The sequence below is a fragment of the Schistocerca gregaria genome, chromosome 7 (assembly GCF_023897955.1).
Source record: "Schistocerca gregaria isolate iqSchGreg1 chromosome 7, iqSchGreg1.2, whole genome shotgun sequence".
Taxonomy (NCBI): domain Eukaryota; kingdom Metazoa; phylum Arthropoda; class Insecta; order Orthoptera; family Acrididae; genus Schistocerca; species Schistocerca gregaria.
The window spans coordinates 569,823,210-569,842,698 of NC_064926.1; the positions used below are offsets into that span (position 1 = coordinate 569,823,210).

Sequence of the window (19,489 nt, forward strand, 5' to 3'; positions counted from 1 at the left end):
ATATTTTTTCTTCGTTAACTGTAATTCCGTACTTAGAATATCTTCTCAACTTCCTCACCCTGCGCAAAGAACAGCTTCGCTAATATGGGACATGCAACTCTTGTCTTAGTCCTTTCTCAGTCAGTTGACGTCCTAACACGCTTTCAGAGCCCAGTTGTTGCAGTTTACCTCTGAGCACACTGAACATAATCTTTCATTAACAACTGAGACTAGAAGGATATCGTGTGTACATTTATGTGGACTTTTTCTTTTTTATGATAGAGGAATCTCTACCACTCTCCTTCCTCAAAAAAGTTTTTCAAAGTGCTTCTGTAACTAAGATTGTTGAAAGATGTTGATTTACGGAAGAGAAGCCAGTAACTGAGGCAGACTGGCTGTGGGCCTCACCCCTCTGCTTGAGGCGGAAGCTCAGGTCGTAGAGTCGGTAGACGCGCGCGTGCGCCAGCAGGATCGTCTTGGCCATCATGTAGTCTGCGATGCCCGAGGAGTTGGCGCCGGGAGCGAACGACGTGGCTGTGGAGTAGCCCCTGGAGAACATGTTGGGCTCGTTGAAGGTCAGCCACAACTTCACCTGTGGAAGAAGCAACATCACTCAATACACTTCCACATTGTCGTTCGCCAAACAAAAGATGTACTGGCTTGCCACTGACCAACCAAACTGGATTCGAGACTTCCATGTAGGGTGTAGAGAGCCCACAACGAAGGGCTAAACTTATAGATATGAAAGAAACTTTAGAAGCGTCCCAAGGGAGTATTGTAGGACCATATATAGGGGTCAAAATACGTTCACACTGTTTGTAGTGCAATAGTTTCGAAACAGAATGACTTAGTTACTCGCCTCTTGCAGTGAAACTACTGAATTGGGTGTGCAACTGGAATATCGCGTCGTGCATGTGAGAATGATAAGGTGCCACGGCGAACCAGTACAGCGGAAGACGATCGAGTAGATATCATGGGATGAGTTTGCTGTCATTAGTGAAATTAAAGACTGTATTAAAGCGGTACTGAAAATAGCAGAACATTCAGGAGCTACGTTTGTGACAAGTTCGAAGCCAATGGAACTGTTAAATACGTTCAGAGGACAAGATTTGGCCGACCGTAAACAAGAACAACTCAAGCGTCCATTGCTGTCGAACATTTCGTCCGATCATCACAAAAATCTGTGAATCGGGGAACATGCGAAAGTGGGGTAAACCAGTCAAGTGCTAAGATGCATTCTGAAGGGTGCAAAATAGACGGAGTATATTCCGCGACTGCTGCAAATGATGAACGAAGACGACTAAGAGTGAGGTACAGAATACAGGGAAAGTAGTGAAGCCTGACGAGGCGCAGTTCAGATTTAACGGTGCTGTGAAGAGGCACAATTGTGTCTACTGGGCTCCTTGAATTCCTAACGTTGATGTGGAGAAGGTAGTGAATCCACCAGGGCACAATTTGCGGTGTGGTTTGTCACTGGGTGGTTTCATGGGATTCCTCTTCTTCGAGGGTACGACAACTGGTCAGGCGTACCTCGATATACTTCAGACAATGACTTTACCTGCCACCCAAATCCTAAATTGAGATAAAATGTTTTACATGCAATTAGGTAGATCTTCTACTACTATCGGCATATCATACTGTACATGAATGGCGCCACCTGGAAAGCGTATAGGTCAAGGAGATCCTACTCCCTGTGTGGTCGCTCTCCTTATTTAACACTTAAGGACGGGTACCTATGGAGGACCGTCAGGGATGAAGCGAATCGACAAAAACACGCTACAATAAACGAGCTATGTAGACAAATCGTAGCTTCATGTGTTTCCATTAGACCTGATACGCTGGAGTCACAGTTCCCTGTGCAGTTTGTCGCTGTAACCATAGACTAGAATCTGCGAATATACCCCCTTCCGTTGTCCGTCCTCCTTTGTTCAACATCAACACGTGCGTGAACAAAAGAGCAAACAGTCCACTTAAGACCCCACAGTGCCCCCCCCCCCCCCCACGACCTTCATCTAACACGTTATAAACATATCTTCAGAAATTTCGACACCAAATCAGATTAGTGACTCCTATAGCGCATGGGAGATAGACAACCCTTTCGACACTCCGTGGCTGCGGTTTACCTACCTTCAGACGGCAGAGCAGCTGGGAGACTGAAGTGGTGTTACGTTTTTTAGAAGATACATTTGTTACGTGCGCAAAAAAGTTTCATGGGTGCCACCGAGAATGTCGTCGAACTTGGAGGTGTTAGAGGAGCCCTTTTCTCGTTTTATTCACGCACATTTTAATGTTACACTGCCGTGTGATCACGCCACAAGAGAGCGCTAAACAGAAGGGCTGAAAAAGCATAACTACCCTTTGCTGTTTCAGGTCACGTTACAATTTCGCTGAATGGTTATGAATGGTCCCTAGTGGCTCCAAACAGAACACAAGAGCAAAACGTGCTGCACATCAAAGGGGGTGCAATCACGTTCAATGTAGATCCACCCCCCCCCACCCCCCTACATGTCTATAAAGAAGAGTTGAAACGTCTGACGGTGTCAACAGTGTCTAAGATTCTCAAAAATGTTGTCCTGTTGCTCATCTTACTGCAAGCTATCGTTTTCAATCCCAAAATATATGAGAATCAATGCCCCAGGGAAAGGGACGCTTTCATTGACGCCCTCTATGTGACCTCCTGAGGGTTTTTTATGCCGATTCTGAGCAGCGGTGCGTTTGAAGTGTTTCCTCAGCCACCCATAAGCAAACCTTAGGATTTCAATGCTATGTGGCACAGTTCTGACCTCCATCGTAGAGAATCAAAAGAAGGTTGAAATGTGGATGAGAGAAGCTCGTGTAACACGACGATTGCGTTGGGCACAATTGTGGTGAAATTTTCTGCCAATGTGGCACCATTAATCCACTTTAATCTCACATGAATTTCTGTAAAGTTGTCTTTTTTCGCACGTGTCGGCACCTGGCTGTTTGAAGCGTCGCCTAACCCGAGGGTGATATCGCAGGGCGACACGCTTTTGCGCCATTACAGAGGAAGGCTGCAGGCACCTTTGAGCCAACTGTAAAACATGCGTTGCAATAGAAGGCAATTACAGGGTTTTTAAAACGTGATCCTTTAAACTTGCTGTGCAGCTCAAAAGCTCGGCCTTCCCCGTTTCACATAGAATGGAAGACGGTATACACAGGATGCCTATGCTCTGCTCTCTCAAGGGGCATAACCAATTATAAAAGACGCTTGGTGTCACCGGGAAGCATAAGCTAACATTTTGTACCTAACAAGCGTTGTTCTGCAGAACATGATTTGTCATATCTAGATGTTTGATGTACAGAATTTTAAACCCTCTATACATCCGTCATTCTCTATGAAATCACTCTGTGCCCTTCATGTTAGCACAAACCTCCCACTCCAAACCATCTACATCTGTATTTTAATCATACTCTGCAAACAGATAACGATGTGTGGCGGAGGGTACTTCTGGTACCACTAACTGACCCTCCCTTCCTTGTTCCACTCGCAAATGGCGCGTGGGAAGAATGCTTATCGGTAAGCCACTGTATGAGTTCTAATTTTTCGAATGTTCTCATTGTGGTCATTTCACGAGATGTCTGTGAGAGTGAACAACATGCTGCCCGACTCTCGTGGGAAGTGCTCTCACGAAATTTCAATAGTAAACCTTCCGTAATGCACAACGCATCTGTTATGGACTTTGTTGAGCATCTCGGAAAAGCTTTGTCAACAACCAAACGATCACGTGACGAAACGCGCCACTCTTCGTTGGAGTTTCTCCATCTCTTCCATCAGTTCTACGTGTTAAGGATCCCCTACTGATGAACAGTATTCAGTAATCGATAGAACAAGCGCCTTATAAGCCATTTCCTTCATGGATGTTTTATGTTTCCTTAAGATTCTTCCTTTGAATCTGGGTGTGACATCTGTTTTCTTCTACTATATGTTTTATATTGTCATTCCGCTTAAGGTCCGCTAGACACTTTACAGTAGAGACTGTTTCCAACAATTTGTCATCAATAGTCCAATCGTGGATTTCTTTAGCTAAGTATGAGCAATGTATTACATTTATTTATGTCCAGGGTCAATTGCCAGTCCATGTATCATTCATCAACCTTCTGCAGGTTGTTAGGAAGACGATACTGTCTTCTGGCGTTGTTACTTTCCTACAGGCACCTGTATCACCTATGAACAATCTTAAAGACCTTTCGACGTTTTCTACCTACTCATGTGGAAACTTGGAAACTGTAGCGATCCTGTCACACTTCCTTGGGGTACTCCGCAAATTACCCGCATATCAGTCGATTTCGTTCCATTAAGACGGCGTGCTGAGTTCAGCCAGCAAGGAAGTCTTGTACCCAATCGCAAGTCTGGTCCAATACCAGGTGTTTTCGTTTTCTTTTTTTCTCCCTCTCTAAACGGCAGTGCGGGACGCCAAATACCTTCCTGAAGTTGAGGGACGCGGCATCAACCTAGCCTCGTTGTTTACAGTGCTCTGTATCTCATGAAGGGAAAGAACGAGCTGAGTTTCGCAAAGTGTCGTTGCAGACCTCAATGCCCACACCAACGCTAGACGTGTCGCGGCTCAAAGATACCCACCAGCGGAAGAAAAAGTGCACCGTCTCAGCTAAGCGTGAATGCACTCGGTACGCTTAATTGATCGTCGTATCAAGAAATCTAATTAATACGTAATATTCCACAATGACAGTTACTGTCTTGCGAAGTTGCTGCCGAAACGGATGCAAACACGAGACTGCATAAGACGACAAAAATATTCTCCGTGGCAGTTTACCTCGTGCTAAGAAAATTTTTGACGGAGGAGTTTTCAGATAACAGTAGTTCTGTAACCGATCTAGAAAGGGAGGGAAAGCAACTCACCCGGTCTCCGAAGTTCTCGAAGGCGATGCGGGCGTACTCGACAAAGTAGTCCGCCAGCTCGATGTTGGGCCAGCCGCCCAGCTTCTGCAGCTCCTGCGGGAGGTCCCAGTGGTACAGCGTCACCTGTGGGCAGATGCGGCCACCTTTAATGTCCAATAGTAAAGTTGGGGACAAAAAATACACAAGACGAGCGGGAACCACTGCCGCAGCTGATGCAGGGCATGTCGTCAACACAGAGTGGGGTCCGAGGGAGATATGTTGCACCAAATCCTGGCTAACATTTGTAGAGAGGAAACGATAATTGAGCTAAGTCCCAGAAACATTTCTTTTTTCTTCAGGAGACCGAGAAAACAGTGTAGCGGTAGTAATTTAAAGAAATTCTTTATTTATTCTTTCGTTAACAGTTCGCAATGATGAAAATGTTCAGGTACGGCACCAGTTTCGAGGAAACCAGATCAAACGGATTTTTCAGTATTTTTTAAACGAGTAAAAGACCTATGCCCCACCTTCAGTTGTTCTGTATGATGCAAGCCAGTTCTTACATGAGCCATTAAGCATTTAAAATTCTTTGTTTATTCACTACAAAAATTCCAGCACCTACGGATGTTCTATTCCTCTGACTGAGTCAGTGATAGTTGAGAAGGCAAGTAGGAAGAAATTTGCTGATCTCAAGCTGTGGACGGTTATTACTCTTTTCGGAATAAACTGCTTCTCTCAGTCAAGGAGGTCACTAAAGTAGCCTTTCTTTTAACAATCGACTGGTGTAACGTATTTTATGATCGCAAAGACGCCTGCTGACTGCAAGCCTCTAAGAGTCTATGTTGTTTTCTTGAGAAACTATCACGTTTACAACTTTGCTTCCTCTGTTTTGAAATAGATGGCAGTAACGGCAAGTGGTGGTACAGTGGTAGGTCGTAAGTGTCATACTATACGCTTAGACTTTTGTAAATACAACGCCATAAAATATTAGTCTATTTGTAATTCCATCATAAAGTTATCATCGATTGAATATGTCAACATATCAGCTTAAGTCTCGTCATTTGCGGGAAGTTTTAATTTTCTGCTTTATCATGAAAAAATTTGCGGTTGAGCCTGATAACATGCTTAGTAAGACCTAAGGCGAGGCATTTACTAGTGAAAGAACATTCACAGAATGGTTTCAAAGGTTCAGGAAAGGTGATTTTGACGTCGAATACCGGCATAGTGGCGGAAGAGAAAGGGTTTTCTAAGCTAATGAAGCCGACGGCAACTATCACAGGAGGTGATCGAAAGCATTTCGGCCGAGCACTGAAACACAAACTGCCACAATACAGCGATAGACATGAAAAGGAGATTTTCAGCTTGACAATGCTGGATACCATGTCAAAAATGTTTAACCGATACATCCTACCCAACGCATCGTATTCTCCAGACTTTGCTCCCCCTCATTACCTCTTTTTCCCACCAGTCCTCACGACCTAGCTGACCAGCAGTTCCGATCATATGGACAAGTTCAAAATTGAATCGATTCATGCATCTCTTGAAAAGATGCCCGGTTCTTCCGCGCGGGGTTCATTTGCTGCCCGAAAGATGGTAGAGAGTAGTGCCCAGCGATGGCAAATACTTTGACTCGCAAATTCTTAGTGTGTTTTGTACAAAAAGCTTCAAGAAAAATTGGCAGAAGGAAAGATGTAGAACTAATATAAAAAACGGAAAGGCTTTGTCCTGCCATAGCTAAGAGCTCGTAACATCAAGATTATTTAAGACCAACGTTTCTCAATTGGGGCATAATTGCGACCTGATGCAGCGAAACTGTTTCCTGACAACAGAAACTTGTACCACGGCCTTAAAGGCACCATTAGCGACAAGAGAAACGTATAAAAATTGGATCATTCTATTCTTCATATTTTCTGAACAGTTATCGATCTGTACACATATATTACATTTGTAAATGGTTAGTAGCTCCACAATCAGGCTTCCAAAATGTAAGAACTCACCTGGTTCCCCCTTCTTCAAGACTGTAGCAATTTTGTTTATCTAGTACACTTCGTGAGTTGTATATTGTAGATAAAAATAACAATTTTGTTTAATTAGTGCACTTTGAGATTGTAGACAAAAAATTCGCGAAGTGTAGCGGATAAAGAAAATATACAACTATACGAAATAAATAAAATATCCACCTCACAAAGTTATTAAGCACAAGGCATCTGCAACACGCGTATTAATAAATTGCTGGTTGTTGTGTTTCTTTAAAATGATCCACAATGTAGGCGGTCTCCGACCAGCAAAGTAGATCAATTAATGTAGTTCGTCCGTCTCTGGTGCAGGTACGATCAGTTTCAATTTTTCTTTTTGGATTCGCTGACAGACAAAAGAATGTAGCAGTGTTCTGATGCGAAGCCCTTGAAGCAGCACGCTGTTGATATCTGCTGATTACACGCTGTTGGATGAGGAGGCGAGATATCGACGCAGACGTTCGTGATCACTATTTGTACTTGAAAAATAGTGGTCGCCGGCGTGTAGCACTTACAATGGACTTTTCCTTCGGTATTTACTGAACGAAGAAGGACGCTGACGTCTCTTGATTAAACGCTGTTAGTTCAAAGGCGAGAGTACGAGATATAATGTACGTAAGTTACCACATGAGTTTGCAAAGAGGTGTTCGCCGGTGTATCTGGTAGCGTACTCACCATAGGTTCGATGCCGTTGGCCAGCAGCTCGTTGATGAGGTTGTTGTAGTAGTCGATACCCGCCTGGTTGATGACGTTAGTGTCTCCAGTGGGGAGAATACGAGGCCAGCTCAGGGAGAACCGGTAGCAGTTGGCCTGCAGGTACAAAGAAATCACAGCTGTAGTACACAGCTAGTTGCTTACGTCAGGCATTGAGCGAAATGGAGGCGAAATCAAAGAAAGTAAAAGATACCAAACGAAAAGAAGAAGATCTGTCCCTTTTGGTAGAGTTGAAACGCGTCTGGCATGATTTGGGCAGACTCGTTTCATAAGATGAAACATTAACTCTCCAGTTGTTTATAAAAGTTTGTATGAACAGAAGAATTTTTTGGTTTCTCTAAACACGTTTATCCCGCACTTTTATGCCTTTAATAAGTAGCAGTATTATATCAGTCAGTTAACGGCCTTCAGATTCCCTCCTCTTTATGCTGGACTTCAAAAGTGGAACATCTTTGGTTCCGTGGGTAGGCAGAGAGGTCGTTGGCCAGAGAAGTCCATTGAGGTATACCGGAGTAAGGAGAGGAGGCGCTACAGTCTTACGTTATATGTTGCTTTGAAACTGGCGTCGCCATATTAGTAGCCCCTCAACATTAGTAGTCTACTGCTAACAATTACTTATTGTTCTTAATTTCTGTCCTGTCCACCTAACAGTTATTTTAAATACTAAATATTACAGTGCTTTTGTGAATAACGCTCTCTCAGAAAGGTATTTTTAGACATTTTTCTAGTCTTAAAAGCATATTTGATCCAGTTATACGAAGCATTTCCCCTCAATGAAGTAACTCTCCTTTGTTACATGTTTTGCACAACCAAGACGTGAAGTATGTGATATGAAAAGACTTGTTTCGTAGTTCATCATTTCCATACGGAATTTACGGAACTGGTGTTCCATCTATGTCCTCTTCCCTGAGAAAGTAATTTGCTTTGCTTGGACGGTTTGCAGTACTTCCTTCCCGTAACATTCAACAATAGAACTCTTTGAGTGAAGTGACAGAAAATCTAAATCAAATTTCTGAAATAGGATCGCTACAGGTAAGGAAAACGGTGGAACCAAAATTCAAATATATAAAAGAAAATATCGCTTGAGCGAGTCTGCTTACGAATAAAATGTGACTCATCTACACTCTAGACTACAATCAGAATGACTAGTTCACAATAGGCTGTTATGTTTTGTCGAAACCGAAACCTGTTTTCATCTCCACGTAGAAGTCGAACGTTATTAGTTGAACAGGCAAGGAAGTAAAATAAGATTAGTCGGCATGCGTCACAGACTTTAAGCCGATATCCTCTATGTTAGTTGCCGTAAATATTAGCTTCTCGGGCAAGTGTTCTTATCAAATATGCCACATAGCGTCATTTATGAGTGTACTTGCCATTGTAATTATAGGCTAAAGTGTAAAGGAGTAACATTTTATTCGTATGTGGACTAGTTCAAGAGATGTTTTCTTTTATATACAAGAATTTTGGTTGTGCTCTTCACTTTTATTGCAGTGGTTTTATTTCTGCCATTTGACCTTATATTTCTCATCAGACTAACGCTCAAAGCTCTCTGAATCAACGCTGTGAAAATAAAGATTGGAAACCGCCCAAACGTAACAAAATATGTTTTAAGCGTTTTCGGGAAGTGGACATAGACCAAATATCAGTTTCGTCTGTCCATATTAAGACAAGTGCTGGATTACAAATGCAGTCTTTTTATTACATTAGACACTTCTCTTAATGGTTATTCGGAACGTGTAATAAAAAGAAAGTACTTTAACGGGGCGAAAAGCTTCGATCTACTGCATCACGTGTGGGTCTGCGACCAGACAAAGGACAGGAGTCGTAACCAGTAGTCTGGTAACATTTTGGGGTAGCCAACATGGCGGTGCCGGCTTCAAAGGGTGGGTGCTATGAACTCAGGGTATGAAGACGTGAGGCTAGGTAGGTGCTGCTAAGGATTTCCTAGTCTTCCCAGACTGAACACTGTTCAAACAGTGTTATTAAGATATTTTTGGCACCTTACGGTATTTAATTTGGTGAATAATATGATGAGTCTTTGTGATCGCCACCAGTTGCGATTAGCTGGACTTTTTTTACGTTTAGTAACATCAGTCGTGCTCGTGCAATACTTTTCTTTCAGCATATGCGTTTGAATTAGGTCTCTGTAAGATTTACGATAGTTCGTGATCCTGAGTTTTCCATTTTAACCAATCTTTCTTTATGTATTGTTTCCTTGTGCTGATAATCAGTGTCTCGTGCAATTCCACGCGTTAAACCAGTGATCGCCAGACTGTCATACACGAGCTACCAGTAGCTCGCAGGTACTTTTTCAGTAGATCGTGGTTTCAGATTGGCTAACCTGGACTGCTCCACTGACGTTAACGACAACAACAGCTTGTTTCTCGCGAGCAGTTGTCTTTGTCAGGAGTGCTATATTGTCAGCCTCACAGTTCATTGTAAACGTGTGAGGCTGTGCACGTTATATTTACGTGTGTGTACTTGTGACATTTGTGACATTTTGATTTATGCATTGATAGTAAGCTAGGTTCACTCCGATGATGTCATGTTCACGCAAGAAGCAAAAATCTTCTCATTTGCCTTGGGAATGGGAAACCAATTGCTTCTTTACTCATGTAAGGAACAAATATGTGTGTTTTGTGTGTTATGCAAGTTTATCGGTTGGGATGAAAAGGAACGTCGAACGGTCACTTCAGAATAGTTCACTCGGGGATTTAAAAGGATTTCCTGCTGGAATCTGCTCCAAGGGAAGAAGAGGTATGGCGTCTAAAATCCAAACTTAATGCTCAACAATAAGCTTTTTAAAATCATCACTCAAGAATAAAGCAGCAACTAAGACACCATACCGATTCATTATTTGATTGTTAAAAAAAAAAAAGATTTAATTAGAACTCATTTCGTGTTTACCAAAGATGTGAGCTTATAGACAATAAACAAATGCGTGATTTTATTGTAAAAGTTCTTATTCCTGTCCTGGTTTCTTTTGGTACCTCAGTAGTACTATAACTAACAATCTTCATAAGAGACTACTGTTTTAGACCAACCCACCGTGTTTCCTCTTTCATTTCAATTTATTAAATGATGTTCTTTAACGTTTCCAATGAGTATCGTGCTTAGTGTTTCAAAATTAAATCGTTTTTCTTTGTGTCTGCCAACACGTAACATTAGACAGTCCCTCGTGTTGCTCACGGAGCCAAGTGTATCCTCCACAGCGTTCTCTGATTAATTAAAAAATTAAACCGCAATCTAAATTTCTCCTGTTCTTGTTGTGGGTTACAGCAAAATTTCTAACGGCTTTAGCGAATTATGCAACAGTGGCTTTATTTAATAAAGTGTAAAATATATTCATAATTTTTCGTAAACGAACATTAACTAAAACGATGTCGATATTAATCTCATACCTTTATCGCTTATTTACACGGGCTCGGAACATTTGCAAAGGTTTGTAAATAGTGTAACTGAAGGTGGACATGGACATCAGCCTAGTATGCACCTATTCGGAGGTGGAAAATTAGACATCAAATAGTTAATTCAACCACTTCCGCGAGACATAAAAACAGAATATATTCCTGTGTAAGCACCCTACATTTCATCATTTTTGAATGGTTGTATGAGTAATATGTGCGTATGTTGCACATGATTTGTTTGTTTTCGCGACATTTAGCTGACTCCTGTCGATTATCTAAGGAGTGGAAGCCAGCTTGTGACCAAATAAATATAATTTTGCATGACATTATGAAGTGTTTTCCTATTCAATGCTATTAATAACCTAAGTTTCCTCATTGTTAACCAGAAACACGCATTTCTGATTGTCAGTCTTAACTTCATAAAATTTTAATATGGTACAATGTGGAGTGTATTATTTGCTTAATAGGTGAGGCTTTCAACACTTGCATTAAATATTGACCAGCCCTAGTGCAAACAAATATTTTTTTTAATTTTTTTAAAGTCGTTTCATCTATTTTATAGTAATCTTTGCGGCTACTGCACTATTGCACTCGAGTATAGTAGCTTTACATAAGATCTCGTTACGTTAGGAAATAAACCTGACCATGTGCCTATTTCGAATGCGTCTCTCTTATATATTTCAAATATTAAAGTGATTCAATAAAGAAATGGAAAATGTCAATAAAAAAAAAAAACACTGCAAGTCAGGTTAGCTCGGATTGTGTTAACAGTTAAGCTCGTTTCGCATTCATTCTGAAGTAGCCATTGCTGCCTTGCGTTCCCGCAGTAAATAAACAGTTGATCACGGATCGTGGAAGCTTTTTCACATACGTTTTACTGTCAGTATGTTCCTCCATGAAAATTACTGATTCACAACACGACACTCTTTCAGATACAAAACTCATATATAATCCAGCGTGCCTTTCCACGAAACAAGTGAATACCTCAAACACTTTTCTCCTATGGACTGACGTAACACTTTCAACTCTTAATTGTACTGACTATCAGTATCTTCATACTGTTTATACGAGACGCCGATGCGCTTACTGCTCCCTACTGAAGCCCAGCACCAACTGTCTTGCAGATGGCGTGTGGCCACTACTGCAGGGGTATTGTTGCCATGGAAATGGAAATGGTCGTATGGCATTGTTGGCCGGGAGACCCCATTCGGGGGAGTTCGGCCACTGTATTGCAATTCCTTTTTAGTTGACGCTACTTCGGCGACTTGCGGGGCAATGATGATGAAAATCATGATGAAGGTCACACCACATCTGCGCCCTCTGCGTGGTAGACAGTAAAGCTACGGAGGCGGACTATTTTTGCCATACAACAGAAAGGAAGGCGCGCTCAGCTTCGAAATTTCCAGAAGCCAGCGATAAGTAAGGAGGACAATAACATCGTAGATACCACTACTCCTTACACTCTGCTCCCGAAGGAATGGTCTAGAGGCACAAACTTAACGCTGGGTGCAATTTGGACGCTGCGTGGTCTCGCTGAATCACGTTTCCGGACTTCGACTATGATCCTGAAATTTTTCGTCAAAAGAAGCTCTGCTGTCCCTCAAAGTTTGTCTACGTGGCATTGCTACACGGTGTTTAGCTGAACACGTACAACCAACTAGTTCTGAAAATGATTTTCGATTCGTTTTGGTCGAAAGTCATAGAAAAAGAAAATAAAAAGAAACAGCAACATGACCACATCAGCTAATAAAGCAATGCGGGTTTCATGTTTCGTAGTTTTGAGATATGTTTGGATAGGAACCGTCGCATCAAAGGCTCGTCACAAACAACCTGTCACCGAACGTGTGTTAGGTGCCAGATGTAGAGCAGTCAGCGGTGTTGCCAGCCTCGGCACTCACGTTGATTCCGACGAGCAGCTGCACGTCCTCCTTGTACCTGTGGTACGAGTCGGCCGCCACGTCGCCGTTCTGGCCATCTACTGTAAGGTTGGGCTGTGCGTGCAGCATGTGGTCCCAGATGCTCTCTCCCTTGCCTGAAACACAACACGTCTACCATCAATCAACCAGCATGACCCTTGCACTTTGAAAATACCTCTCTTGCCCCATCCGTATACCAGTTTCCACCAGCTCTCTCTGCCTTTACTGTATCTACAGTCCCAAAACGCTAACTCACTGTTGTCTGTATCTAAGCATGATTTAGGGCACAATGGGGTAGATACAATAGCCCAAGTGATTCTTCATTGTTATGATAGTAACACAACTCTAGAAGATGCTTGATGTTATTCAGTGACCTGGAAAATAACATAGGCAAGTGTCTAGTGTGCGTTTCGATCTGCATGGGAGAACGTATTGCACCATCCGTTTCTGACAGATCGTAACTACACTATCTGATCAAAAGTATCAGGGCACCTACCAGCAGACACTAACATGGGGTGTGTCCACCCTTTGGTTTAAGACAGGTTGAATCTGTGACGTTACCGGCTCTGTGAGCCATAGTGTTCACTCTCATAGCTGGCTTAGTAATTAGAAAGGTTATTTGTAGCTCATAAGACGTAAGTGATGGAGTGGGATATGGACGACTTTCATTTATTAAGATTCTCTCCTATCTAGATTCTAATCTGATTGACAACCATCACTGCGACTCTCAGTAGTAAGATATCACACCCAGTATTCAAATTCTTCACATCACTTTATTTATATATCAGTCATATAGTGATGAAATACAGACGAAGCACTTCATGTGTCTCTGGCGCGCCAACATTGAGAGTCGAATTAAATGTTTCGGATTGTGATGGTTGGAGTCGAATATGGAAGGTTTGATTCAACTTGTTCACATCTCTGGACTTTAAACTGTATTTCTCATTCGATACTCTGGGAGCGTTAGCCAAGTCGTAAATAACATTCATTACAGCCTCACATCATTATTGTTAATGATAATCAAATATACGTATTCTATCAACTGACTCGTTCCACATCATGTAGATAAAAAAAGAGTTCAAATGATGTATGGAAAATGCAGCTAACTAACTCAAGAGAAACGGACACTATACCCAACGTGCCGCTTCTGCATTCGGAAATCATCGTCATCAAGACACCAGGTTGTTGGACACTGATAACTTCTGTGTCTCCTACATTGGCACGGTAGTGAACAACTGTGACCCATCGCCCGCTCTGCCTTTAAGAGTACAAATTTGGATAGGTGGGTATAATCTGTGATAGCACAGAGGATCGAATACCCAAGACGCTAGGTGTGAACAACAATGACACCTCTTCCAGTCAAGTTGCAAGGGTTGATCAGTTTCCATAACAGTAAATGCCCACCTCAGTAGCAACCCCTCATCAGTATCGCTCCTCCTATGTTGCGGACACTTTCAACGAAGTGTCTGCATTCCTGTCGAGGAATGGCAGCGTATTTTTCCTCAAGAATCCAAGCAAGAGTGCTAATGGAAGCTGTGGTCTGGAGCGAAGTCGACATTCTGAGTCATCTGGCCAGGCTAGTCCATTTCAGTAATGTTATTGTCCACAGGCCATTCCCTCACTGGTGCTGCTTTATAACTGCGTGCATTTCCATGCTGATGCAAAAATTGTTCAAATGGCTCTGAACACCATGGGACTTAACATCTGAGGTCATCAGTCCCCTAGAACTTAAACTACTTAAACCTAACTAACCTAAGGACATCACACACATCCATGCCCGATGCAGGATTCGAACGTGCGACATTAGCTATCTCGCGGCTCCAGACTCTGGCGCCTAGAACCGCTCGGCCACCCCGGCCGGCGACACAGTACCACTCGCCAACTTTTATACTGACAGATCCGCTCTCGTGACATCTAGCAGGCAATTGGTTTCAGGCAATTCCGCATCACACAGGGGCGTGCAGACAATTCTGATCAGATAGTCTATCTGCCCGACTGGGACACGAATCCTCTACCTTTGGTGACACAATTCTGGCAACCCAGCAACTCGTTCTGCATCCTCACAACTCAGCTGAAAGTTTGTGTCTGCCAATACCTCCTCCCACTCTTCCGAATGCTGCAGACAGCTCTGATCTTTAGAAACTGTGTCTAAGGAAATTAATCAAAGCTGAAGGTCTTTCTGTATAGGAATAGGACAGCACCGTTAATGGAAAACTTTCATGAAAGTAAAAAATTTACTGAACCTGTATTCGAACTGGCCTCTGAGCAAGGACTTGGTTTCAAGTCCCAGTCCAGCACCCAATTTTCTTCCATCAGGATGCTTTAAAAAAAAACTTCGCATTCATCTCCACGTAGTAAAATTCACTGTGCGAACATCCCCTAGACTATGGATAATCCATTTCTCTGCTATATCTGTCCTTCCCAGAGTGCTAATTCAGCAAGGTATGCAGGGAAAGAAAGTGTAAAACGGAATGGTATCTGTAATTCGATGCTGAAGAAGACATGCATCTCTCTTATACTGTGGAACGACTGCAATAACGGCCAATGGCGCTCCACTTTTGCAAAGACGTCACGCCTCTGTGCGGCAGCAAGTGGAAACTGCTGCTACAGTGAGTAGGGAACCAGAGCGCGTCCCCTTCCCCCACTTCCCCCTGAAGATGTCCTTCGCAGATGAGGACGAAGCGTTGGTATTTTCCACGAAAAAACGAATTGCACCATGGCATAATAAAGCACAATATTTTAAAAACTGGAAAAGAGCAGTTCATCACGATGCTACATCGACTAGGTATCGACCGTAAAGAGCGCACGGATCTAGCATTGCACCATTAGTCTCCAAAGTCGTTGATCTCACGGTAAGTGACTTTTTGTGGGAATTTGCCAAAGATTCCATTCATGTGCATCCCCTTCAAACAACTTGGATAAATTGCGATGCCGCACATCAACAGCGCTGAATAGTGGAACTCCAAACACACTCGTAAAAGTGTGAGAAAATTTCACTGGCCTCTGGATGTTGTCTTACGTCCAGTGAAGGCCACATTGAACATTTGTGCAGGATAAATTAAAACTTTGAGGCTAAACTTATTATGTTTAGGTAGCCCAAGGTTGTACTTAGGGAGATTCTTTGATGTTACTAACTTTTAACGATGATGCAGAAGGACAAATGTATCAAATTGACCTAAGGAACCCTGGTCCTGAAACGACCGACTTGAAATTTATAAGCGAAAATCGTTCTTATACCTCTGACGGTGTAACACATATATCGATACTACTCCCCATAGCAGCCCCCCCCCTCCCTCAGATTTAGTGATAAAATGGCCCAGTGGGTAGCCCATCTTAAATTGAATACAGATCAAGCATCAAAACTCCGGCTAAGTTGTAGGGTAGACACTCTCGAAGAGTACTTAGGTGCCGAGGTGCTTGCCACGTGTTGTGTTCAGCCAATAGTTCTCGCAGTGCCCTACGTCGAACTTCCTGGACTTTTCACGGCTGAAGCCTGTTTCACCGTAGACAGAACGTCAAATAGTTGCAAATAGTAACGTTTTGGTCGACGAGAATGCCCACGCTACTGCTGTGAAGAGGCACCAGCACACATTATCAGTTAAACTGACAGCACACACAGGCAGTGATTGCGTACTAAGACCATTTCTTCTTCCCTTATGCTGAAATGTACAACTGTATACAGTGTTTATCAGAGACATTCTACCCAGGTTCCTGGAACGTATCCCTCTTATTATTCGTCAATGGGTTTCGTTCCCACGGTATCGTATAGACATCGCATTGCCGCACCAGAGTCAGCAACACGAGTCAATACCATAGACCCTAGCGACGGCTTGCTGCAATACGTAGCACCGTATGGGAGGCACTTCAAAAGACCTCACCACCCCCACAAGTGCTGCACCGCTGTCCTTCTGAGATCAGTCTCATGCTATCAAAAGGTCTCCCCAGGTCGAGACGTCAGCTTCAACAGTCATCAACATCTAGTACGATAGTGTTCGTGAAGTTTCATATCGGTGTACACTTGTACATTGGGAGAACAGTTTGTTAGTAAGTACATCAAGTGATTTTTACTAGTCCATGACAGTCGTAAATTGCTCAGTAGAAGTATGTCAAAGCTAAGTAAATATTTTACTCATTTATGTAATGAAGTTCACTCTTACTTCATGTGATCTAGTTTGATGTGCCACCTTCAGAGAGAAACAAAGAATCACCAGTTGGGGCCGAACGAAAGTAGTTCGCCTGCTGGAAAAGCGGGTATGCAGAGCAAGTTTTTGTCGCGGTCAGGCCTGATCTCATCCCAGGAGATTTCTTCTCGAGGATTCATATGTGAGGTGCTGGGTACGAGGCGCCCTCCAAAGAGGATCTGTTAGCAAGGAATCTCAAGAACTCTCACTGTCTGTGACACTGTTCTAACTATAGCAGGGTTACTGCAGTACAAGAGAACTTTGTGCGATGATTCAATGGGGGAAATTATTTGAAGGTAGTGGGCGGTACTAAGCGAGAATACGTCGTGATCAGAGTTTGGAAGTTAGCGCTCTCAGTGTATGTTATGCTCGAGGCTAAGGAGGAGTGTGAGTAGATTTTCGCGCTTATACTTTTCCACTCGGTCGTTTCCTGTCTAGCTTGCCTTACCTCAAATTGCTACATTTACCCTTCATCATCACTGGAAGTTTGTAGCATCATCACGGAATCAATCTTTCTGGTCAGCGTGTCTTGACGAAGTGCAGTCAAAAATGGTTCAAATGGCTCTGAGCACTATGGGACTCCCCTAGAACTTAGAACTACTTAAACCTAACTAACCTAAGGACATCACACACATCCATGGCCGAGGCAGGATTCGAACCTGCGACCGTAGCGGTCGCGCGGTTCTAGACTGAAGCGCCTAGAACCGCTCGGCCACTCCGGCCGGCCGAACTGCAGTCAGGTACGTGATTTCTTGTGGGACGAAGCGATGGACGTAACACGGCGCCACGATAGGTGCTACAGTGGCTGGTACTCACCATCCTCGTTCCAAGCGCCCTCTATCTGGTATGCAGCGGTGGCAGCGCCCAGGTAGAAACCGTCTGGGAACTGGTTGGCAGGTCTGCCAGATGACTTCAGGGGCACCCCCTGCGCCAGGCAGAGAAGCGCCGACACCACCACAGGTACCAGAGTTCGCCTCATCTTCAGGTCTCTTCACCTGGATGACTGCGATAAGAGTTCTACACAGTACGCGTGTTTATATACTTGCGTGAGCTCAAGTGATAACAGACACCGTGGTCTAACTGAAAATCTCCCTGCTTATCTCTTCAATGCAAATCTTAAGGGGATTAGCCAACAGACGATTTAAATTTATTGTTCTAGATAACTAGTATGTTTTCAGCTCCTCGTTTGAGAAAAACAGTACCCCACGTCAAAGGAACAAGAAACATATCTTAAGACTTTCATACGATTTCTAAAGCTGTTTGGAATGGGTGTGTCTCAATACGATGCAGATAACTGCTTGCATACGTAAGGAAGACAACGGCTCAGTTAATCCTTAGATAAGCCATAAGTCGGACATATCGGTCATAATCTCTGTTAATCCCTAATGAGTGGATAATTTATTTGTTTTGTCAGTCAAGTGCAGTATCGGTAAATACCGTGCGGTGCGAAAGGTTGAGTGAATCACGTAAATAATAGTAATTTCTTTGCTTTTGCCTAGCAGTGACAGTACCTCATCGGTGCCATAGATGACAGGTCCTAATGGAGCTGTCGTATGATTTAAGAGTAACTGGACACCTGCTTCTTACAAAAAGTGGAGTGAATCACTCAGCTGTGTTTTTCATTTCCACATTAGATACATTCTAACAGTGCAGCGGCCTTTCTCTACTCGGCTAACGCCAGCTGCCTGCCTGTCGCTCTTGACTTAGGCCACTAGTGTTACGACACTATTTGCTGTCCCAGAAGAGGTTATCTGCTTACAGGTGCAAATAAATATGCTGTAAATAATTCAACGTCATGGATTATTAAGTAACAATATTATGTTGTCAGATATATATATTTTTTTATTTTCTGACGGCTGTCTAGTGCGTTTAGAAGCTACAAATTCATTTTCAAGGACTGTATGGAGGTACTTGGTGCTACATCTTCTTACGTTTCTTACGTAACGGTGACAGAAGGAAACAGTTGTTAGATTTAACGAGACAAGCTATACCTCAGGCGCGAATAATGAGGTAAAGCGAAAGAAATGAAAGATATAAAGCCTTGGAACCTATTACGTGCGTTTGATCACAAGACTTTCGTCTTCTGCATTGGTGATAACTTTCACATTTGTACTTACATTTTGAAACTATTTAACATGTACTAAATGACTCAAATGATTCATATTAACCTATGTTACAGTGATATGGTAGAGTACGATGTTTTAGTTGCGTTTATATAATAAGCGAAACAAAATAAGATATCAAAAAAATAATTAAGGTAGGAAAGTTAACAATCCTATTTTGTCATGCTTGCATCTTTGAGACGAATTTTGACATCCTTATTTACACACAGAGGGACATAATAATCATTGCAGTTTACTACTGCCAAATATGTAATTTGTACTTTTTGTGTCTGTAACTTTACATTACTGTAATTGTA

At 42.8% G+C, this 19,489-nt stretch overlaps 1 protein-coding gene across 7 annotated transcripts in view; it reads right to left on the reverse strand.

The window, feature by feature from the left end:
* LOC126281953 (myrosinase 1-like) overlaps positions 1-18,088 on the reverse strand; it is a 151,671-nt gene extending 133,583 nt beyond the window's left edge. For 3 of the 7 annotated variants that reach the window (XM_049981321.1, XM_049981320.1, XM_049981319.1), the window contains exons 1-5: positions 17,887-18,087; positions 12,872-13,005; positions 7,528-7,662; positions 4,859-4,981; positions 388-571 (exon numbers count right to left, since the gene is read on the reverse strand). In XM_049981321.1, coding sequence (XP_049837278.1) covers positions 388-571; positions 4,859-4,981; positions 7,528-7,662; positions 12,872-13,005; positions 17,887-18,049 — 739 coding nt within the window. In that variant the 5' untranslated portion in view covers positions 18,050-18,087. Of the gene's footprint in view, positions 1-387; positions 572-4,858; positions 4,982-7,527; positions 7,663-12,871; positions 13,006-17,886 lie in introns of all 7 variants that reach the window. The other 4 variants (XM_049981324.1, XM_049981322.1, XM_049981317.1 and 1 more) reach the window with 3 other exon arrangements.
* Positions 18,089-19,489: the final 1,401 nt, after the last annotated feature.